General features: G+C 38.1%; 1 protein-coding gene across 31 annotated transcripts in view; it reads left to right on the top strand.

Annotated features, from left to right (window-relative positions):
- NRXN3 (neurexin 3) overlaps positions 1–25170 on the top strand; it is a 1033016-nt gene that overhangs the window by 990320 nt on the left and 17526 nt on the right. For 23 of the 31 annotated variants that reach the window (XM_065063789.1, XM_065063790.1, XM_065063777.1 and 20 more), the window contains one exon: positions 2899–2974. In XM_065063789.1, coding sequence (XP_064919861.1) covers positions 2899–2974 — 76 coding nt within the window. Of the gene's footprint in view, positions 1–2898; positions 2984–25170 lie in introns of all 31 variants that reach the window. The other 8 variants (XM_065063787.1, XM_065063776.1, XM_065063774.1 and 5 more) reach the window with 1 other exon arrangement.

The raw sequence follows: 25170 nt of genomic DNA, 5'->3' as shown, positions 1-25170 counted from the left end.
ATTATGATGCTTCTTTGGTCTTCATTGTTTGTGGCACAGGGACTTCCCAAGCTGAGTGGGATATTTAACAGCTCTGGATGGATCTGACCAATCACTTCCAAAATGCATCTAAACCTTTATTATGTACCAGTATCCTGTTGTAAGGCATTCCCCAGTTTAGGAAAAAAAAAAAAAAAAGAGAGAGAGAAAGAAAGAAGTGTAAAGAAATATCACCTACTTTTTTTCTGAGCAGGCTAATTTCTGTCTGATTCCAAGTTTCATGAAGCCACAGATATAAGGAAGTGGGTAAGTGGATAGGTATAGCAGTTGATAAGTAGCAGCCATACATTGTTACCATTTTTCTATTTATTTCCTACTTGAAGCAAATTGTCACTGTTCTTCTATGAGAGCCTATGTGTGAATTGTCCTATCTTCAACTAAGAGTAAAATCCACATGCTCTAAATTCAATCTGGAATTCACAACTGATTTCCAGGGTCTTAGCACTATCTGAGCAAGGTCTTCTTGTAGTGATGGATAATTTTTTCTTGATTCACAGTGTTATGCTTAACACTCTTACACATGTGCTTTAGACAATTGTGATATAAATCTCCAGTTTTGCCAGCTACATTTCACCTGTTTCGATTTTTTTTTTTTTTTGCAGTATAGTTTTGTTGACTTATTGTGCTAAATTACTTTACAGTGGTGCAATTACAAATTAATATCTTTCTACCCAGGGACAGCTGCATTTCACTGTTAGAGGATATGATCACTGTTTATAGAAGTTATAAAGTGATTTGATGTCCTTCAGGATAAATAATGCCTTATAAAGTGTATGTGATGGGACCAGACTAATTACAGAAAGCAAATTTATGTTTTGTGGATTCCTCCTTTTCCTCCTTTCTTCACCTCCCACTGAACAGGAGAACTTTTAAAGCCATTTTGTTTTAAGAAAGAAGTCACCAGGATTTCAATAATGTTCTTTCATTTTCTGTGACTGAAAGAAGATGCTAAGAAAATGACCTTAGCATGTAAGGCAGGAAATTGCTTTGTACATGTTACCTTCAGTTCCTTTTAATCTTGTCTCCCTGTTGAGGCACGATTATGAAAGTATTTGAGCATAAAACTACTGCCATATTGCATCCTACAAAACGTTGCCAAATGGAAATGCCAGGGTAAGACTAAGAAATGCAACTGGGATTCCCTTACTTCATGACTGTTTTTTAGCAATGCTCTATTTTTATGATTTTTATTTACAGCCAACTGATCCTATTTTTCTTTCTTGGCTCACTCTAAGCCTCTGAAATCAGGAGTGAAGGAATGCCAGGTTCAATTTGATCTTTCTGACTGGCTGCTTGGTTCTCGGTTTTTTCTTTAGCTCAAATAGAAACAGAGAAGGGGGAGCACAAGGAACTTCTGGTAGTGGACTGAGGGACTTGCTAGTGTTGGGAACATGGAAAGCTAAAGAAAAGTCTGAGACCTCAGAATGCTTATGCAGAGGCAACAGGGAACATGGAGCATGCTGGAGACAGTCATAGCAGGTGTAGAAATGTAAAGAAAAGCTTATTTAAAACTGGACAGTCTTTGTCAGGAATAAGGATTTGGAAAGCTTCTCATGATGTGAGATTCCCAGGAATATTCACATGGATTACTACAGTACAGCATACTGAAGTACAGCTGCCCTACTCCTCAGGGGCTGAGATTTCAGCAATGCTTCCTTCCCAGTGAGGAGCATTTTAGTTGTTTTGTTTCAGGAGTTATCCTGCTGATCCTGCTGCTCAGCAGAATAGGTGGCTCTCTATGAGGAGACGTTGTTAAGGGAAACAATTTCAGCAGAAGCCACAGTTTGAGCTGATGCTGCTGAGCTGGGCTAATTTTGTACTGTGTGCAGGAACATTACAACCTGTGTCCAGAGGCTGCCACACACTCTCCCTAATGGTCTACATTACTAATTCAACTAATTGCAGCAATTACAGGCAGGAGATGCTGCTGGGAAGAGATGCCGGTACACTTCTCTCTAACATGCTGCAGTACATGCTGCTTATTAATTAGACCAGCAGGAAAAAAAAAAATATATATATATATCACCAGCTGAAAATGTAAAGGAATGTGCTGAAACCTGTAAGGGCCATCAACAGTCGCAGTTTGGTTAAAGCTTTTCAGAACCAGACCCTCCAGCCTGTCAGCCCAGCCACAGCCACATCCCTGTTCACTTTGCAAATAAGCAGATGAGACTGCACCTTGGGCTTGCCTGACTTATGCAGCAGTTCTTCATAGTGCAACAAATAGGTTGCATGGGTATTTACTATCTGGGTAAATATGAAGTATTCTCAGCTGAAGGGGTTCATTAACAGAGCAGAAATTGCCTTTGCCTCAGAGTGATGCATCTAGAAACACAGCAAAGGGCACTGCTAGCTGCCCAGGTGGTGCATATTATCCAAGTTTATCTTGGATGCTTTTCTATGCAGAAAGCATGTTCAGTCTCTCAGTAGGTGCCTTCTGGCTGGCCCTATGTGGTATTGGTATATATCAAGGAGCCCTGCATGTTCCAACCAGATACAACTCCTGTGGCTGTCAGAGGACAGGCTACCAGCCAGGCAGGTGTTGTAACTGCTGTGTCTGTGCAATCCCCTGCTGACCTGAGCAGCCCGGCGGGCACATCGCTCCTCTGCACACCTGAAACACCCAACAGCAGGGCACAAGTGCTGTTCCTCCCACAGGGAATCCAGCTCCATGGAGGGACCATTTACACAGGCATATCTAGAATGCTTGGTACAAGTTAAATATTTCAAAGGTTACAATTCTGAAACATTTTCTTTCTAGGATACTTGGCTGCCTCTGTAACAGCTTCTTGAGTTGCAAGTATCTTATATTTTTTTTTCTCTGTTCTCTTTTCTTCATTCCTTTCTTTCACATGCCAGACAACAGATGACATCGTTTCATCAGCTGAATGTTCCAGTGATGATGAAGATTTCATTGACTGTGAACCTAGTACAGGTAAGTCAGGTCAGTCTTATTTTGCTTGTGTTCTGATTTCATTTGCAAAAAACAATGCATACATATATTTATATGTGTGTGAATGTATACATATATGATTATATATGTATATGTATGTGTATATGTGTGTATATATATACACTTCTGTATATATACACTGTATATAAAATAAAAATTCTACAGCCAAGCATCAGATCCCATGGACTTGGCAACAGCAAAACACAGATATGTAGTCACTATTTGGTTAATATTAAATTGTTTACATGGAAAGCCAAGCTTCCTGAAAGTGATCACAGATAATTAATAGTTTACATGTTTGTAGCAGTTACTTCACTGACACAGTGGGAAAGCAAAAATACCGATGTGGTATGTGACAAATAATAAAGATTTATGAAGTGAGGAGGGCAAATGTTTGGAAAACAAAAGAAAAACAAAAGTGAAGCAATAATGGGTTATTAACATTGTTTAACCGTTGTTAATTGCTTTGGACTGTGAAAGGATACATTTGTCCATGGGATTTTGAATACAGTTAACATGGTAATGTATTTATACTAATTTTGTTTCCTGTGAACCCAAATAAATTGGGGAGCACCAAAACATAGTCCTAATATAACAAAATTAGTAGTAATTCTTGCCCTGTTATCTGCAGTGATGCTTCAAAATGTATCCATTAAAGAGTCAGAAGGACTGGCCATGTGGAACTGACTCAACTCCTTCCTTTCAGATACATTTTGATAAACTGATGGCTTTTCTTTCTGGTGAGATATATGATGTGATATCCAGCAGGCAACTGCAGTCTATTTTATTTCTTACAGGCTTTTTCAAGTTGTCTTTTTTGAGGCTTGCCATGAGTTAAGCATATCTATAATAGAGAACAGACATCATCGAATTTCTGTGTACATTTAAAAGAAAGCGTTTTGTCAGAATCTTTTGTCATTAAAGTGAAACATATAAATAGTTTAGGGTTTGTTTTGTTTTGTTTGTTTTTGCTTTGTTTTATTTGGGATGATTTCATTTTCTTTAGGAAAATCCCCAGAAAGCGTTATAAATGTTCTGTTTCTAGTTTCCTGAAGCCATTTGATTAATACAAAAATAATGTTAAAATTCACCCAAGGCTAGTGCTTTCATATTTCTTTTCAATTCATCACGCTGTGCCTGCATTTTTTGGTAGAACTTGGTCCTGCACTAACCTGAGATTGGCGTTGCCTTGTAGCTGGGAACTTCCACCCATACTCTTGACATGCCTGTGATGGGAAGGCAGTGACACTGCTAACAGATAGCTCAGCCTGCTCCCATCTCTTTTTTCACAGATGTCTCTGAATTTTTCAACTCCCTACCTAGCAGAAAAGCAGTGTATATAATACTAGATTGTGAAGCCTAAACAGTATGGGTACTGGGATGTTAAGTAAAGGTAGTAATGAAGTGCCAGCAGAGTCATTATCATGTAAGTGAGGTGTGAATTTTACTAGGACCACACTAAAGGGACCGATGTACCGTAACTGATGTGCAAGTGAATGCATAGTAATCAATTATAGCTTCACTAACATTTCAAGACTACTTTTTTAAAAATTATTATTTTGATTGCCAAGTATTGCATTTAAAGGAGGAAACTATATCTTTATCAGACTCCTCCTCTTGTATATTGCTATCATTTATATTGGCAGATTAATTCAATGGCTATAAATTGTAATAGCAATATTTTCAGTTGGTGCTGCCAGTGGGGAAAAAAAAAACAAAAAAAAAAAAAACAAACAAACAAAAAAAAAAAAAGTTTGAGGAGAAATTTGGTAAAACGGGTTTTTAGCATGAAATTTCAGAGTGCTTTAGAGCAACATTTCTAGACTAAAACATACCTCTTTCCTGACACAGTTAGAAATCTAATGCTATAAACAGGTACAAACTGGATTTGTAAAAATGTCTTGCTTTTGAAAATCTTGCTAAGCATTACAGTCAGAAGCTATAAGTGCCTACAGACATTTGAATATCTGCCATGTAAAATAATACACATTCTTGAAAATTTCCCCCAGTATCTTTTTTTTGAACCCCACTCCTCCTCCATAGGATGGTTTTCCACATGAGCCACTGAAATCTGAATCTTTTCTTGGGAGTCACTGTGGCATTGAGAATGGAAGTTAGCCTGATTAGATGTATTAAAACAACCTCCTTGATGGTCCTTGCTGATGAAATTTACACTTCCAGATTTTGAGGATTACTGCTCTCAGAGTTACTGGTGTACAAACTCACCAGAAGGAAGAGGGATATGCAGATCTTTTTTGCCTCTGAAAGTACAAACTTAGCTTATCCCATCATAGTAAGAAGGCAAAGTAACAAGTTTATGGTGCTCCTCAGTTAGGTTTCTTTGTCTATGTTATTGTCTCCATTCCCAGTGCATCCAGGGAAAGCAGAACGGTGTCTGCAATACAGCCAGTATTAAAGCACACATGCAGCCCACTACGCTCTGGAATGCTAAAGCAATCTGAGCCAGTTTATCAAAATCCATTGGTGCTGGCTTGGCTGAGCAGATATGTTTGCCTTTACACTCCACCAGCCAAGTCAGGATTCTGGCTGTATGCCAAGATCTAGTACTAAATATATACATTGTGATAAGAAAAGTACCAGATTATCTTGCTTGTATTTTCTAGTGTGTGGACTTGGATTTTATTTTTTTTTTTAATTGGGACCATTTGAAGTTGTTTCATCCTGTTCTGTTGACAGGTCAGTGTGTTTTATGCTGCCTTCTGGCTTGCCTGATCGCTTTTGCAGCAAATTGAAAATTAAATTACCTAACCCGGCACAGGACCCCTTTTGTTGCTCTGATAATGTGTAGCTTTTAAAGCTCTTGAGTTTCTGCCAAGCACCAGGACTTGGCCTTCCATCACCCTCAGTGCCATGGTCCAGTAATGCAAAGGTTACTGAACTCACTGCTGCAGCTGTGAGATATGATATACATCACTATGAACCTGCCGTACAATAACCAAGGCAAGGGCAGCAGAGAATGCTGCCCTGCAAATCAAAAGCTTTCAGATTTCATATGGTTCAGAATCAAATCCCAAGATCTAAATATATTGCTTTGGACTTGGTCCCGTCTGCATCAAAGGCAGTACCCTACAGAGCCCTTTTGAAGACTTTGGTTTTGGTGTACTCAAAGATAGTTCAAAAGACAGAAAATCGTGTCCTCTTTGAGGCTGAATATCTTATGAGAAGCATTTGCCAGGTCTTATTGCCACTTAACTCTGATTGAATCAAAAACCTGAATCTCAGTAAGCATAAGATCTGCATCTGGATACTTGCTTCTCTTTAAAAAAAGACAGTGTCATGGCAATTTTCTCACTCCACTCCCCTTGAGGTTTTCCTGGTTAGTTCTTAGTCTGCACCAGGCTGGACACCTCTCTGTGCCTCACTTCTGAAAGTGATTTCTGTTGGGATTTCTATAGGTCCCCTCGTGTAGAGGCCAGGAGCAGTTACAAGACCTGTCCTGACTGAGATAGCTTGCAGGCATCCTCCATAGACATGGATGTATGCATAAGGAATTATTTTTAAAAGTGGTGGCAATGACAACTGTGAATCCAAACGCCATCTGTATTTTACATAATGAAAAAGAAGCCATTGCAGGTTGAGAGACAAAAAAATACTCATGGCAGACAAGCCCTTAGATTCTAGATCTCTCAGAATGGTTTACTGTAAATGATACAGAGGGCATAAAACCATTCATCTGCCCTGAGCTTACGGAAATGTTGCTTGTCCCAGTACAAGTTTGAAAACCTTATGGTTTCTGCACCAGAAATATGATGCTTTTCTCTGGTACAATACAGGCCTCCCTTCTGGCCTGTTCCAGTGTGATCTGAGGCTCAAATATTCGAGTTCCTCAAAGCTGAAGCCGGGGTCCTGCATTTGCGCTTTTGAACACAGCTCTGTGATGGCATTTTGGTCACTCAGATGCTCTCAGAGACTGAAAGATCTGTAAGAGAAATAGCTTTACTCCTAGCTAGGAAGCATGACACCCTTGTAGAGAAAGAAAGCATGTCTCCAGTCAAATAAGGAGCATCCCTACAATCTGATCTTACCTCTACTTCAAAGCTATGATGATTATAATTGTGCTTTCCTGACAGCACCTGCTGCTGTCTCCTCATGTCATTGCCCTTGTTCCCATTAAATGGGTCCATTAGCTCAGTGCTCTGGAACCAGGAAGGCTTGATAACAATGACTGGACAGCTGATTGGGATCATAACCCAGGCTGTTCATTGTACTAGTCAAAACAGTAAGGCACAAATACTCACTGGTTAGCCTGAAGCCCACAATGCAACCTCTTGAAATGGTCTGGAGGGCTTGACCTTAGCTCCGTGGCTTGACACATCCTATGTTTCTTCCCTGGTGCAGTTGCCAGCCTTCCCTTTGTATTGGCCCAACAATTTTCTAGGTGATTTTTTTCAAGAGAAATTTATTCTGTGTTTTCCAAAAGGCTTCATGTATCATACAGTTGATGTTATCTAATCAGACTGGTAAGCTTTTCCCATGAGGCACAGGACACAGCAACAGAGATGCCAAAATCTCCAGTTCTTTGTAGTGGACGTTAAAACAGTGTAGCATATACTCATGCGCAGGACACACATATTCTACAAATATGGTGTCTGTATCTATAATTTACTGGCCTGCACCCATCTGCTTCAGGGTCCTGACTTAGGGGCTAGAACAGTCAAGCTTCCATCCATGTAAACTGGAGAACCGGGTACCTGCAGGCTGCCTGGGTCACAGATTTATTTACAAAAAAACATGAAGAAACTGTCTTCCAAGAGTCTAAAGCAGCCAGCACAGTATAAAAAACAGTGTGCTAGAACTGTAGAAACCTTGACTGAAGAAACCAAGAGAAGTGATGATTTGGCTCTTGTCCTCCATATACTACATCAGCCTTCTTGAAGAATGCAGGGGATTTTCATTACTCTCCTTGGAGAAACATCCCCCAGAAATGCAGTGCTCAGTTACTCCCCATCTCTTCCTTTGTCAAGAAGAAGGAGTTCTGCTCCATTTCTCACGCTATGAACAAGAAATGGCCTTTGAGGTTGGGTACATGCCTCAGAGTATGCAAAGAAGTAGGCTTCCCATCTCACAGGCTGAATACTATACTGACCCAAGGAGGGGGATTCCTCTGCAGCATTTCCCAGGGCATAATGGCATCACTGATTTAATGGAATTTCCTAGCTACAGTGTTACAGCCAAAACAAAAACTAACGAACAAGTTTTACTAATCAATCACGCAGATGACTTAAAGGAATTTCTGTTTTTTTGTATTAAGAATTTATATTCAGTTTGTTTTTTTCAGCATATTGGTCTTTTTTCCTATGTAAACTCCAAAGGCCCCACCCATTAGGATATTTTATCTATATATGCACTATATACAATGTGCATATATATCTGTATATGTATATACTAAAGTAATAAATGACCAATATCAGCAGGAGCCCCTATCATCCAATCATATGTTTACACAGAAATTCATGCCTTCATCTAACCTTGGCATCCGCTGGCGTAGACAGATGCATGATATTGTTATTTCTTGGTGAAAAAAGCACGTTAATTTATTTTTTGTTATAGTTTTTTCTTTCTTCCTTTTATTTATTTGTTTACTTTTAATCAATAGTTTCATCTACCAATTAGCCTTGGGGTAGGGTGGGGCAGGGAGAATAAAGAAATTATACAGGTATATCCATCGATATATACACATTTACTCTGTGTATATATTGATAGATATATACATTGTATATATTTGAAGAACATTTTCTGTCGTTTCACCTCATCTTGTGCCGCATGAATTTTTGGTGATTGACATTTCAGTTTCTTTTTTATTTCTTTCCCTTTTTTTTTGGCTCGTAATGGTGCCATACTGCTATTTTTAATTTTTTAAATCATTGCTGTACTTTTCAATTTATATTTTTGGAGTTCTTCCAACAAAATAATGGTTTAATCATCTCAAAAAAGAGATATAGATCTGCAAACCAATAAAGGCAACAAAATCTTTTCTTGCCATCCTTAAGAAATCCACATTTTCAGACATCCCAAGAAAGTTGTGTGCATAAGAATGAAGATTTTTCCACCTCCTTTCTTTTTATTTTCTCTTCTCTCTACCTTCTTTAAACTCCTGCAAAGTCTCTATCCTGTCTTTTCCCTTTTCCCATATTTTTTGATTGAGTTCAGAGAAAAAACACCCAGAAGTTAAAAAAAAGATTTCCCTTTACCCCTGCATTCTCCCAGGAAAAAATATTCCGACAAAGAAAGCCCTACAAACCGCAGATGGCATAAAAAGAATTTTATTGCAATGCAGAGTATCTGTCATATGTTTTATTTCTGGGTCAGTGCAAGATCGTTTTTATGGCATGCTGTAGTTTAGCTGATGTAACTAACCATGGCCTCCATTAATCAGTGCATGGGCTGTGATGACGCCATCTTGTGTTTCATCAGAGCTGCGCATTCAGGCTAACCGAGCAAGTCTGTAGTGTATGATTTGGGGGGATATCATTTCAATTTTAATTTTTAGTTGTATTATAATTTCTTCTTTTTGGAAGAGTTATGCCAGTACTGTTGGCTGCTTCTTGCAGCCTCAGCCTTTTATATCTATTTTATTTTATGGGTTTTTTTGCTCTTTCTTTTTTTTTTATTTCTTAGTAGCGATCTTATGTCTTGTCTGTGTCCATCTGTCTTGTCGGTGTGTTGGAGTCCATTAGTCCAGTGTTGTTATGTGATTCTGTTCTCTGTTTGTAAGCTGGTGTTCAGCTCCCCACCGCTCTGTCATCCCTCTTTCCTCCCCCTCCTCCCCTCCCCACCTGCCTGAGGGGGTCCACAAAGGGGCACCAAGCTTTGAATGACGTTTTAGGTGTCACCCGAGGCTTCAAGCTGGAAGTCACAAGGTGACCATACAGCTTCTTAAGAATGACAAGGTTTGCAGCTGGAAAGTTTTCAAACTCTGTTATCACTTTACTCTCAGAAATGGGTTACTGGCATAATGCTAAAGTGACTTCTTAGACAGCTTTTTAGGTGATTTTTATGCACATGCGGATGTATTAGAGTAAGAACTGCTGTTATCTGTGCTGTAGGAGACAGGTAGCACTACATAAGGTGCAGGCTGTATGTTAAATGGAAAGTACCTAGAATTTATTTTCGTAAAAGGCAGTCCTGGGAAAGGAATATCACTGTGCACATGCAACTGAAATGATATCTATGTGAAGGTGTTTCTAAAATCTGCAGTTCCTAGTTTATTTGCAGTTTGCAGACAAAAATGTAGGACGTACTTCAGATTTCTAAGAGTAGTGTGTCTTCCCTCTATGGAGTCAGTCTCCTGTTTGTCACTGCGTGCCGTATGCCTCTTCACCGATACTAGTAAAAAACGTATTGCTGAGGTTTACTTGTGTAACTTGAACACAATTCTAGAAATGCATCTGGAGTGTCTTCTGCCACATGTGTCATAAATATGCAATGATGCATAAGGCAGAAGAAAACAAGCTGAGTTTTCAAGTGTCTACTTAGACTTGAAACACTATTTAGAAAAAACATCCTTTGGCTTGTGAAGTGGTGCATTTCCCAGTATCTTTAATTCTGTTCCTGCTGAATGAAAATGAACTAGCTGTGTTAGTGGCACGGTAGGCCTCAGTGCATTAAAATCCATCAGCTGGCATCCGTGCATCAGCTCCAGTTAGTGGAGGAAGAGGCAACCAGTTTCCTTGCAGGTAATGTTCAGGTCATCACAAAAAGCGTGCTTACACATACCTTTAGTTTAGCTAAAATCCTGATTGTTTTGCAGAAATTCATTTGTTGTGCAGGGGAGTTGAGATGATGAAATCTATGAACTTTTTTTCACAAGAGAATGATATAAAGCTTAACTGTTTAAGCTAAGAGTTAGCAGAAGAGGGAAGTGATGGGATATGTTCAGATCTCCAACATGGAATTATTTCATTTAATTTTTTATTTTAACTTGCCCAAGATATGTTTCCTGCACTTGCAGAGGGATAAAAAGAAGATAGTTTTTCTTTAACCAATGATCTTATGCTCAGTTCAGTTGTTTTAATTCTCATATGATCTGAGAAACAATAGAGTGGTATCAATAATAGCAAAAATGAATAAATATTTAAAGATTTTTCAGTTTAGATTTTACATATCTGTGTGCTTTTCACAGCTATTAATTCCTCGCAAATCTAAAGCCTTTTCTTGGCAATTGCTTAAATAAAGTGACTGCTTATAAAATTGTATTATAATCAACAAGGTCATGGTTTTGTGTAATACTGCCCTCTGTCAGATAGACCAGAACAGTCCTGTTATGAGCCTAACAGCAAAAGAAACAATTTTTAGTTCAAGTGGCAGGTTATTGGAGCAGAACAATCGGAGTTTTAGCCCCCTGCATCATGAAGTTCAGGGTAACCTTCATCTTGGAGTATAGTGATGAGTAAATCAAGTGTCCAGGCATCAGGACAGTGACCTCCAGGCTGTGACAAAGCTGGTGTGTCCTGCTGAATGATTGCTTTTGTTTGCCTTATGTAGCCTGTGTGATGCCTGTGGCTGACCCTCCACTGCAGGGAGTGAAAGGTTCACTCAGGTGCAGGAGGTGCCGTGGAAGGTCCCGTTGTGCTTTGTTTTATCCCACTAAGTGTATAGGTGGATTTGTGGCACTTGAAATAGTTCACTGTTTTTGTTTTCTGTCTCAGAGCAGGATGCTGGCTTCAGCTCTTGTGACATTTGTCACTGAGCAAGAGGGAGAACTCAACGTTCTACTGTTGATTTCTTCTGTGCCTACCTGTAAGGCAGGGTAAATGAAATTCTTCTTAGATAAATGAGGTGGACATGTCAGGAAAGAAGATTTAATTAATATTTCAATGAACTTTGATATTCAGATGCAAATTGCTATGCAATACACCAAGATGGTACTGTACTGCTTACAACCAAAAATGTACAAGTAAATTGTCTTTGTTGAGGTTTTAGTTCTAAGTGCTGTCTTCACTTGCTGTGGCAAGTAATATTATTGCACATTTTTATGAGGTAGATACAACTCTTAATCTGTTAATGCAGAGAGAAGCAAGTGAGGGATACAAAAGCCAAATATTTTCATGTCAGAGTACATTGGCGTGGCATCATTTTCATTAAATATAATTTTTTCCTCTAGAGTTAACACATGGAATGGAATGAACCATGCTCAGGCTATATAAATTAATGTCCAGAGTGGACTTAAAATTTACAGATTGTTCATACCAGCACTTCCATCACTTGAACTTCCATCCTAATCAGAATTTTCCTTCAAAAAACTTCACAGTTTCTTCAGCCTGACTTAGCTAGTGTAAGTTTCCCTGGTTTTGATCATGAGGAGATCAGGATCAGACCCACAGTCTGGCTACCTTGCCCTTGCTGCCTTCCGATCTTTTTTTAAAGCTTGTTCTCTAAAACTCGAAGCCATGTGCACTGTCACATTCTGGCAATCCCTCTAGCGCTGTGCCTATGTTATCAAGCTGACACATGTCTAAAATACTAAGATATGATATTTTCAACCTGCTGGGACTTGCTTTTTGTCCCTGTTAGCTTTGATTTTCAGCTTCATAAAATACATGGGAAAGAAAGAAAAAATAACCAATGACACATTCAGTGGAAGAGAAGAGCTAGCACAAGAGTCAGGAACAGATTTTTCATCAAAAGCAAATGTATGTATATTGGATCCTTAAATGTCTATAGCAACTGATTAGTTAGCTTTAGACAAGAAGAAACTATCTGATTTCTGAAAGATACATAATACCTGTTAGAAAGAAAACATGTTGAGCATTTACAGCTACTAGGGACAGAGATACACTTTTGCTTCTGAAGGGTTTTATTGTTTCTTTTGGTCATCATGCCTAGACCTGAAGGTGCCTTTTGTTTTGGAAGCCCAAAGGTGCTCATGTTCACATGAACTATAACACCTGGAATGGTCCCTCAGTGCAGCAGGAAAGCCTATTCTACTTCCATTTTCAACCCAAGTAGATCATGAGACACCAAAGGTTATGATCATGTCAAAGAGGTTATTACCTTGCCTTCATTCTGCCTCTCTCTTTCAGTTCCAATTTATTAATCACAAGAAACAGCAATCAGTGCTTTATCCCAACTGTAAGCAACTGGGAATCCCAGTTCCTGAGCAATACGAAGTGTTAACACCTTAAATGCTGTGGGAGGAGTAGGAGAGAAAGATAATACCAGTTTTGAAACCAGAGATAGAAGAAGAAGAAAAAAAAAAAAAAGAAAAAGAAAAAGACTGACTGGATTTGTAATCTCAGATGTTCACTAATTTGACAACAATTTATTCTGCATTTTCATTGCACTAATAAATACATTATTAAAACCTTATAAAAGAGCCACATTCAGGGTTTCATTTTTCTTCTTCTGCTGTCTCATAAAAACTGAAGTTGGTTGGTCCCATGGGGTGGCGCTGTCAAGAGTATTGTCTCTTCTTTTGGCATTCAAGAGGAACTACAACTATTTTAAACAAACATGCAAAATCTCAAAATTAGATTCTTTTAGAGCAACAAGAAAATTCCCACACTTTTCTCTCTTCACTGGTTTCACTCCCTCTCAGAACAATAAATGTCTGAAGCATCAAAAAGGGGAACAAGTTGTTCTGCCTTTGCAGGACAGCACAAGTGCAAAGCAATTTTGAGATTATTTTTTTTTTTTTAATGGATGTCAGGAATTCTTTTTCTTCCCTAGTACTGAAACCATTATGACTCATTTTAGAGACGAGTTTTAGCAACCACTGATTTTCACTACTGAAATCTTGGGGGCTTCATAAATTTTATATTTGACAGACAAAAATAGCCCTCTAATTATTTCAGGGAAATGTAGATCATTAATATATTGCAAAGCACATGCACAAAGCAGTCTCTCTCTATGTACGTATGTGTATATATTTATACATCTGTTAATGATATGTTTATGTTCTGGCTAAAAGGTGCATTTTGGGGAACTGAAATAGAGGAGCAGAATAAACTTGTTTAGGAGCTTTACAAGCAAATGTAGAGCAAATAGCTTGAATCTTGCCTTATCCTCTTTCTCATACTCCTGGGAAGTTCTGTTAATTCAAGTTTTCTGCTTTTGTATAACTCTGATAGCAGATAACTACATCCCAGCATTTTGGGGGAGGTGTTTTGTGAGTGCAGGCAAGTGTGACTCTCAAGTTTGAGATCTGGACATAGTCTGAAACAGAGGACTCAGCTCACGTCTGAACTCGCATCAGGGAGGTGCCTTTGGCAAGGTTTTGAATCACTTATCTCTGCCAGAGAATTAGGGGCTCTCAGAGAGCTGTGAGGAGGATTAAGGAGGGTTTGACAGCCAAAGAAAAAGTCAAGGGACTGAGCAGTGTAGCAGGAGTATGTGTGTATCTGAAGGGAAAAAAAAAAATAAAAAGGTTATTTTTTGGTACAATACACTGGACATGCTACCAACTCTGCCCTTATTCCAGTGGTTGGTGGGTAGCCTTCCCATGGACAAAATGCTGCAATGTGCTCTACACAGCAGTAGTGTAAGTGAGCTCTGAGCAAGAAATGGTGAACAGCTTCTGAGCTTTATTTTCTGATAAGATAACCATGAGGTTTCCAGGTTTGCCTGAAACCATTCACTTCAGGTGCTTAAACATGCCCTATAAGCCCAAATGGAATACAGAGACTGCAAAAGTAGTGAAAATGTTCATGCCTTAGTTTCTTTTTGATAAAAAAGTGAAGATCTGGTGTTGTCAAAGTACTGCGGAGACCCTACCTAGTTTCCTCTGAACTGTCTGCATCAAATTCAAAACAATAAAATGATTTATGATTCCTAAAATGCAAATTTCTACTTTTCTCTTAAAATGCCTTTTCATTTCAAAAAGGATGTTTTTAAAAGGAAAAAAATAATAAAAAAAAAAAGTTCACATTGTAACAAATTATTTTATTATGAAATAAACTAAAGTTTTGTAGTCATAAGTATTGTGTCAAGATTTGGCTACACTTTTCTCTTTAATTTCTTAAAATATGACTAGTAACCTTCACCTTTAACTAACTTGGGAGTTTTTTACTACTCTTTTTCAGATTTTCAACTTCTTTCCTCCCCCATTAAGTTCTGCAGAACATTATACCGTGCTTTTTCCCATAGGAAACATCTGTCACTAGCTCTGTACCTATTGTGTTAGAAGAATAAAACCTTGATTACATTTATCAAAGGAGCTGGACCAGTATATTTCAGCATCTTCAGTTGTTTCATTCATAGCTTTTTGTTATATTTTGAATAGCAATAGTAAAAGTCTGTCCCTGAAGCTGTGTGATCTTTCTCACATATGCTGTTTTCCATATCTATCACTTTTCCCTTGGAAGGGAAAAGGAAAAAGAAATTATTTTGGAGAGACAGGGAAAAAAAGTCTCCTTCACTAAGGCCATATTTTTAGAAACAGCTGGTAAAACAAACTGCAAATGTTGTGCCTGGAGCATCTCTATTCTAATAACAGGATTGTTTAAAGATGAAAATAGTCATTTCTTTGCCTAGCTTGATCTGTTAGTAGTAATTCTTCCTCCATATGGGAGGAGCGGGGAAACCTGGTGTCATAATTTTTTCCCTATCTTACCTTCTCTGAAAAGATATTTACACAGTTCTCTGCTGAAGAACGAGCGTTCAGCTCATGCATTCTACAGCAAATGCAAAGTGATAGCATAGGAAAAATGAATCTCGGTCATCTATACCTCGTCTTCTATTGAACCAGTAGTTTCATTATTCTTCCGTGATTTATTTTTTTTTCACCTCCCAGATAACCTTTTCTTTCTTGTGACAAGTTACAAGTTTTCTGTTGGCTTGTTTCGTAGGTAGCAAGTGCCCAAACATGAGCTGAATTCAGGTAGCTTAAGAAACTCTATAGAGCTGCCAGGTTTGGCACTCCTCATGTGAGAACACTGTATTCACGTGGAAACCTTTAAAGTGTCTTGAGGAACTTGAGTAGTTTTGTTTCTTTTTCCATACCAAATTTACTTCCCTACCATTAAAGCTAATTAATTAGGAACCTGAGGGCCAAATGAGGTTACAACCATGTGAAGTACTTTTAAAAACAGACCTTTTGGAAGGCCTAACTTTACAATGATATTTGAAATATCAGTTGTTATTGGTAACTACTTATTTTGACTTAAAATCCCTATTAAAGCAGTACCGACTCTTGCATTTATTGGGATTTGATCCCTGATGCCAGCTGCACAGTCAACATACTTATTTAAAATTAATTTTAGCAGTTGGATCCTAGAGATGACTGCATGTGTGAATTCCAATAGCTCCGACAGCATTTTATAGCTGTATTGCCATAATTTTTCCAGTGGCTGAGAGGAGCTTTGTGGATATTAGTGCAGCTGAGCATTTGCTTCAAAGATCTAAATTTTAGATTTATATGCTGACACGAGACAGTTAATCCTTTTGTGGCCCAGGCCCTTAAGACTGTCTGAATGGCAGGTCTTGAAATAAGACCTTGGAGTCTTAATTCTTCTTTCACTTTCAAACCTCAGTTAATCTCTCCTTCACTTTTAAACAAAGGTTGCATTTTGATCCTGCAGATTTCTTAAACCTTCTGTCAGATACATGCTCCAGGAGGTCATTTTTCCGGGGATCCAGTCATGTTAGGGCAATGACAGATTTTGCTGTGGTGTGTCATATTACATTAGTTTTCCTATTCAAGGAAGATTTCAGCAAATGCAAAAAAAAAAATAAAAAAAAATAATAATAAAAAAAAAAATAAAAAGACCAATGAGCTATCTACAGTCTACAGTGAAGTTAAAGATTTCAGACATCAGCTTAGAGCATCGATCATTGTTCCTTGTTGAACAGCAGTTCTTTATCAGTTTTCTCTTTTGTTTTGTCTTGTGCTGTTCTTTTCTGGTAATGAAATGCATAGAACTGTACACATCATTTCAGGGGTAGCAGTGACAAAGCCGTGCAGAGAGGCACAGTTATCTCTCTGTTCCATTACAGGGAGGTCTCTGCTCATACACAGCCTGAGTTCTGAAAATAGTTGGAAAGCTTAATAAGCATAGGGAACTGGTGAGGAAGAAAGAGATTCTCTGCAACAGGGGATTAAGGGATGACAAATGCAGTTTCCTTTTGTAAAATCCAAGAAATCTGAGCTCTGCAACTCTGACTGGAGCACTGGGAGAGGTGCTGGAAAGAAGAATTAAGGGAGATATATATATACATATGCATACATATATGTGTATACATGTGTAGAAACATATCTATATATATGTAATACATAGTACATACATGTATGTGTAAGCATGCATGTAAAAACATAAGTATTACTCAGTTACAGAATATGATGATAGATTTCAGCTAGTTCTAGCAAATATCTTAGGTATGAGAACAGCGTGCTGGTAATATCCTGTACTGGTCATCAGGAGACAGCCTAAATGTCACATTGCAGGACTGTGAATCTAGTGTAAAAAATTATGAACATGCTCTACCTCTCACTTAGTGCTAATGTGAGTTACCAATAACACATATAAGCATTATTATCGGTGTAAAACTGCTGTAGGTGAGTCGCATTTCATGTTCCTAGGTTTCAGATGTACGATAGTTTGCCAGAAGTAAACATCAGGTCAGAAATACTGAATTAGGAAATTCATTGCATGCATTAAAAAAATAATAATAATAATAATTGTATGCCCAAGGAAGCCCTGAGCATTTCTGGGAGACTACATTTGATAAAAGGCTTAAAATACCAACAGCAGAATGTTTTCCGCCACATTCCTCACTTGTTTATAACTCTCTTCCAAACCTTTTGTCCAGAGCATTTATGAGCAGGATGTTGAATTTTCCTTTGGAAAAGAAAGCAGTCAGCACTTGGATCTCCATCGCAGTTTGAAATTTGGATGCAAATGAAATAATTTTATGGTCAAAAACTTCAAGAACTTGTGTGTATATTCCTGCATATTTGTACATGCATACATAATTGCTAATTGCATTAACCACATGGCTGGAAAACGTGCAGCTTGATGAGATGTTGAGTCCTTTCAGTTTTCACTGGGATTAATGAAAGTAGAAAGTATTTAGTAGTTAGTAAGATTAGGGCTGAGTTTGTATAGTTACACGTGAAAAGAAACAAAACAAAACAAACTGCTACATAGAATTAGCTAGACCTTAAATCATAGTCTGAGGAAAAAAAAATCTGTATTGTTTAAAATAGAGGAGAGACTTTAGCTGGAGCTTTTCAAAGCTCAGCTGTGGAGCACAACAGCCTGTTTTTATAAGGTGCATATAATCTATAATTTTTATTGTATTTCATTACAATTCTCTACTTTATTCTATAATACATGGCTTAAATACATGAGAAATGCTGGTTGGTTTTCTGAGATCAAGCAGCTTCTGACTTTCACTTACTTTTTTTAAGCCCAGTTCATGCATCTGTACTCTAAACATTAGTATTTTTGAAGAGAGCAGAGATGAATCCTCCTTTTGCTTAGAAAATATGTCTTGTCTTTAAAGTTGTTGCAACTCCCATGTTTATTTCTGCGGTTGATAATGTTCTGAATCTTTGTGGTCTTATCTGACAGAACACTCAGCCCTATATGCCAGGTCCCATGTTTGACCAGAAGTGTACTGTTAGTACTTCTGTAGCATTGTTTATCTCAGACTTTAAAAATGTTTTGCAGGTGTTAAAAAGAAGTTGTTCAGACCTTTAGTAAGAGGGATGAATATTGTTGTCTCCACTTTAGAAATATTTAAACCATAATCAGCGAGGTCAGAAAGATGCGTCCTTTGCTGACTCACTAACAAGCTTTAGTTGGGAGAGACATGGAGAAGGTTTGGGACACGCATAGTGAAAAGGATTTGTAGGGCATGTAACAGCTTCAGAGGAAGGAGGAAGAAAAATTACTGCTGAGGTTAAAAGAATTTCACTAGTAAAGGGGAGGAAATGTTTCTGAATAATTTTCAGTGTGAAAATCTGTATTTGTTAAAGCAAAAGGAACAATTTCACCCATAGCTATGCCTGAATGCCATAGAAGAGCAAAAAATAGTTTTTCTTCATCCTTACTAATACGTGTTTGCTCCTTGTGGAGCCCACATAGTGCTGCACTGGGGGCTTGTTCCAATCTGCTTCTCACTTCTCCAGTGGAGTCATTTAGAAGTTAAGTCAGTCATATTTTTGTAAAACCACTGAAGGCAATAGGGTACCTACCAGGTCACTGAGGGCAGGCATTGACCTACAGTCTTTCCTTATGAGTGGTGATGATAGGAGACCCGAACTTGACTTTCAGATCCCAACACTGGGTTGGCAGAGAGTTGGTATGGAGAACATCTTTAGGGCTGGAAATAGATCAGATATTTTTAAGTTGGAAATGAGACACAATAAGCATTTCAAAGTAGAATGTATTTTTCTAAGGGGAAGGTGAAGCTGATGGAAGAGTAGAAATGAAGTGCTTTTCCGGTTAAATCTGTGCACTGCCTCCCCGCCTATGAAGGCAGAGCACCTACAGCTGTCATCTATGTTAAAGCTAAGTGCTTCTGTGCTGAATCCTTCTACTTGTAGGTGTATGTTCAAATTGCCACTCTGTATTTTTCAGCTGTGGTTACCACTACTAAATTACCAGGCATTTAAATGAGAGAATAATAAGGAATTGTGATGGAGCTATAATGCATAATGGCAACTTACATGAAAGTGTCTTGTGCGGATTCATTAGCTAATAAAAAAGCTAAATAATAAAAAAAAGACAAACTTCTGAAAACATGGGACATTCACATATCCAAGAGAGAGGCAGCTGAAATAATTGGAAGTTGAGAGTGTCTTTTGCATGTACCTGTGTAACAAGTAGTAGGAATCAAGCAGTTGACATTCTGGCTTCTGACTTCCTTCCATTTTGATGGATAACTCAATGCCATGGAAGGCTGTGAAAAGAAGCCACTTCGATTTCACTAGCATGCATTGTTTGGGCACTGGAAATAACAGGCAAATCTTGCCAGTTCTTCACCAGCATAATGTTGGTCCTTGTGCCTATCTATGTTTAGTGTCCTTTTGCAAAAGGCAAGGAAGAACCCAGACAGGCTGAAGTGTTTATAAGTGAGTCTTTTGAAGGTGAAACTTTTCTTCTAACTTCAAAACAGTGCTATTCATTAATACCCTAATAAGCCAGTAAATCTCAGGGCACTAAGGTTAGAATTTGAACACCTTTTTAATTCATGCACACAGTTCAAAGCTGCAAGTTTTGCCAATAGCTGAATTACCCCAATAAAGTGTTTGTTCTTTTAACATAATATTTCCAATTCCATCTCTGTTTTGATTGTGCTTAAGACCATCGATTGGAATAAGAGTATGGATAGAAATAATGGAGTAACAGAAAAAAAAATCTGCCTGAGAAAATTTTGTGGCTCATACAGATAAAGGAAATTAGAGCTTATGAGAAAGTAATAGACTTGCCTATTAAACTCTAACCATATAATGTCTTACTTCATAGCAGAGGAAAACCTAATATGTTAAGATTTATTTTTAACTTATTTTAATTAACTTTCCATCCTATTAGACTTGATTTGCAGTTAACTTTCATTTCACAGGTATTCATGATTGTTATGCTCCTGTGAATTAATAAACTGTGAAGCTCAGACATGATCATTAACTTCTATGCAAAGTCATCTTTTAGCTGATTTTCTAACAATGACCCTAAAGTTTGAATGTAAATGTTCCAGGTAATACAGTAAGCAGTCATATGGGAAACATATTTAAATGTATAGCTATGTATCTCTTTAAAAAGTCATTCAGCAGCAATCTGACCTGCCCTAGTCTGGCCACTGTTGTGGTTTTGGATTTTTTTGGTTGGTTGTTTTTTTTGTTTATTTGTTCATTGTTGTTGGGTATTTTTAAATTAAAAATAAAACCACACACACACATTTTGAAAGTTAATGCTCTAATTCCTCTAACAAAGAAAACAAACAATTGTGATAGTTGGATAAATGTTATCTTATCATGGTGTGAAGATAAGAGAGAAAGTATGCTGTGGCCACCTAGCTTACCAATGAGCTAAGCAGAATTAATCAGTAGCAGAAGCCAGTCATCCTGAATTTTTGTTCAAAAAGTCCTTGAAGTCTGAATGGACCTGAAGAATTCTGGTGTCTAGCTCCTCGGCTTTATTCATGGCCGTACTATCTTTACCTGTGCTTCTGAAATACACCCAAGTATCATCATTATCATTGATATTAAAGTAGGCTAAGTTTTGGAATTAGAGCTGTTTCTCTTCTGGTTCAATCTGTTATGAAAACAGAGCAAATACCCTTCCCAGCCACTTTCTTGCTATAATGCAACCTCTGATAAACAGCTTAAGCTTTGGCTTCTCAATCACAGTAGAGTTTATTCCAGTCATTCATATGTTGAAAAAGAGGATTCAAACTTGCCTGCAGCAGCCTTTCAATACTATAATCCTGAACTTTCGAAAAGGAAATCTGCAAAAGCAACCCCCTTTCTTCATGCTTCCCCACTTCCCAGCTAGTATTAAACTTGCCTGTAAAAACAAACAAGAAGTCCTGCCAAAAATCCGTCCCTAAATGCCTGAATCACAGCACTATACCCTCTTGTATTTTTCAAATGATAGACAGAACTAGCACACACGTTGAAAGCTCCTCTACAAAGAGCTCCCCTGCAGTGCTTCAGAGCAAGACAGTTCACACATTAGTTGGCTCTATTGTGTTTCTGATGCAGTTACAAGTGCTACCTAGTGGGAGATTTTACTTCAAATCACAGATTAATAGTCATTGCCATTCTGTCTCCAAACACCTCTGCTTGAAGTCTCAAGGGGATTCTGGTGCTTTTAAACATTAGTATAATCAAAAGGAAAGAGCATTTCACATCCTTTGAACCTGATGTGAGAGAACAACACCTAACATATTGCTCAAAAGGTTGACATTCCTTTTTTTTTTCCTTTTCACAGGAAGAGTTATGGCTGTATTTATTTATGTTTACTCAATATCAGGTTTTCTACTACTTCCCAATGGTAATTGGTAGAACCTGTCAGCAGTCTACTTGGTAGTGAGCTGCTCATCAGTAACAGCCTCTCACATAACTTTTTTCTTCTACAGGTAACGATGTATACAAAGTCTTAGACTACCCAACAGCAGCTCGTTTTGCTGATGGGGAACTTGACCTATCCTTTTCAGCATGGCTGTGAGGCAACCTTTGTATTAACTCTGAGGAATATTTTGACTTGTTCTTGGCTGAGGAGGAGACTGAAGGGCTTGTCCTCAGTTCTGGAGTCCAAAAGACTTCTTGTAGCATCATGAATATTACAAATAAAAAATTTCTATTAACTCCTGGCTAATTCAGTTCAACGGCAGCTGCTGGTATTTTTCTCTGCATTCTTCAGGGTTTTGCCCAGATCAGTTAATTCTGCAGTAACCTCTTGCACTGTCAAGATTTAACTTCCAATATGTTAGCTACCTTTTTTTTTTGCTTGTTTTTTTTTCAATTTTGATACAGGAATAACATTATTCCAAGTTAATCCACAGCAGAAAGTACATACTTTGATATCCAAACCCCAAAGAACAGTAACATTATGAGCAGGGCTGTACCACTGGAAAAGCCATCATTTGGAAAATGTGTTTATGAGGCCCTGATTTATCACAGTTTTTCTACATGAGTTTGAATAGGTCACTTCAATTCTCAACTCTTACACCCCAGTTAGCCTACAGGTGGATGCAAAAGTGCTCACACGCAATAGAAGAGAACATGCAGATACTTATTGTGCCATTTTTAGTAGTGTTGATTAATGAAAGAAGTAAGTTTAGGTGTGAATGAATCTTGTTCAAATCTTACTGGAGTAAGCTTCTGCCCAGCAATCAAACTGTAATTTCTCTTCACATTTTACCAGAGACGGATGTTCACAATGCTGAATGGACATGGTTTATTGTCTCTTCTCAATTATTGCAATATTTGGCTTCATGTACTTTCCAAGGAAGTTATATATTGTTCTAGTTGGAAACCATCACCATGTCTATATAGCCCAACTTTTCCTCATTCATTAACGCCCATGTTTTCTCCTACAGCTTGTCACACATATTGCCTTAGTCCAGTGTGTACACTGTTAAGGGTCCATGTCAAATGTCCGTAGTAGTACTATTTCCCATGTATCCTCAGGAATAAGCTGTAGCTGCTTCACCAAAGAGACTTATAAAGTGACATGCTTTAGATCTTGAATGTCTTCCAGAGAGATGAGTAGTACCTAGGATGATCCTGGATTACTCACCCATTCAAGAAGTGGACAACCTTTTTCTTTGTGTAGTTTTGCTTTGTTTTGTTTACAGCTCCAAGATAAAAGCACAGCAGCTATCTCTGGATAAAAGCTGCAAGTACAGGTTCTTCCCAGCACTGATTTATGTCTTTAAGAGGGGCAAGAAATATTAATAGAAGAGGGGTTACTGAGGGCAGAACTAGGATCACTACTTTGCCATCAGAAGATAAGGTTAAGTTCTTTGCAAGATAAACCTTTTTACAGTGAATCTACTGTGCTTTGGACCCTCCTTTAATAAAGGAGGGTCCAAGTTCCATCCACTGAGTCAGTTGCAGGTGGACTAGCTACAGACTTCGTGAGTGTAATGTGCTTATGCTACCTGAGGGATGAAATACGTCGCTTTGTAGGATCTTTCACCAGAAATAGCAAGTGTGGCCTAGCATCCAAGTGATTAAAAATATTGCACTGAAAATGAGGCTTGTATACTTATGAAGTTCAGCAGAATTGTCTTCTTAAAGAATCCAATATGAAAATATATTTATGAATAATTACATACGAATGGAGGAGATCATAGGAATAACTGTTATGCATTGGTTAACTTGGGTGTGCAACTCCCACAGAGGACAATATGGACTCAGCAGTAACGTTAGGTACAAAACAGCACTCATGAAGTATCTAGATCTTCATGTGGTTATGCTGCACCTAGGCACTGTTTCCATCAAGTATCTCAGTACAGCATATACTACTTATATAGATACATATTTCAGGTGTTGCTTTAAGATTTGAACATTCAAATAAGTCCCACCTCTAAGAATTTCCTAAATTCTTTGATTTTACAATGTAATTATCCCTGTGAAGTTTCCTAAGGCAAGTTTCCTATACAGAGGTACCTAGTGATCCCGTAGATGGCATATTTGAGAGTTGCCTTGATGTGTTTCCTGGCTACATTCTAGAAAAAATAATATTAAATGGTATGTGATTCTGTGATTCTGTGTATGACAATATAAGGATTCTTGGGATGCAACTACCAAGAAGGAATTCAGTAGCCATGGAGTATTCGCTGGCATTTGAACAAACTGATGGCATGTATTTTTACGTGTCTGCTTCACAGCTGTATACACCGAAGAAAGAAGGAGACGCTAAGATACCCTTGCTGCTCTATGTTTGCAGATTATTTTAAAAAATGTACATTTTAGTATACTATAAATACACAAGAAACATTTGCTGCATGGGTTTAGACCAAAGACAGTAAAATATTCTTGCTCCCATTCAAATTATCAGATGCAGTTCTGCTACTGAGTTTGTCAGTATGAGAGGATCTGGTTTGTGGCTGCAAAATCCCTCAGGATTCAGAAAAACTTCTTCCCATGTGACTGACTTTTACGATGAAATAAGTTTAGCTTTACATAAAAAAAGCCTTAGCTGCGCTGACTACAAACGTCAATCTTTAGTCTTTCAAAAAAACATATCAGATCCTTGTCCCAGGAGAAAGAGATGGTTGAGTAGAGATGCACATGAAGAATCTTTCAGGCCAGCAACATTGGATGGACTGCTTAGCATTGGAAGCATCAAAATACTTTTTGTTTTGGAGGAATGTGGAAAGACAATAAGCATATGGCAAACACCTGAAAAAACTCTTTACCTCAGACAGCTGTGGCAGTTTAGCCCTATGATTTCCTTAGCTCTGATAGCTGTAAATGTGCTTTTGTATTTGATAGTTTTCTAGTTCATAGCTACAAAGAAGCCCTATTAATTAACTCTTACACACAAAACCAAACAGGATGGCACATGGTGCTGTCGAGGTTTGATTGCGGGGTGACAATAAACTGTGGCAGATGTATTGTTAGCCCACCCTCCTCTCCCTCCCTTTCTTTAGCCCCTCCCTCTTCCCCCTTCCCACTAAGGACAGGCGATTGGGAGGGAAAGAAGGACAGAAGGAAGGACAGAAAGAAGGAAAAATTTAAAATGTTTTACTAATGCTACAAATAA

The sequence above is a fragment of the Columba livia genome, chromosome 5 (assembly GCF_036013475.1).
Source record: "Columba livia isolate bColLiv1 breed racing homer chromosome 5, bColLiv1.pat.W.v2, whole genome shotgun sequence".
NCBI lineage: Eukaryota > Metazoa > Chordata > Aves > Columbiformes > Columbidae > Columba > Columba livia.
This window is presented reverse-complemented; position numbering and strand designations above follow the sequence as displayed.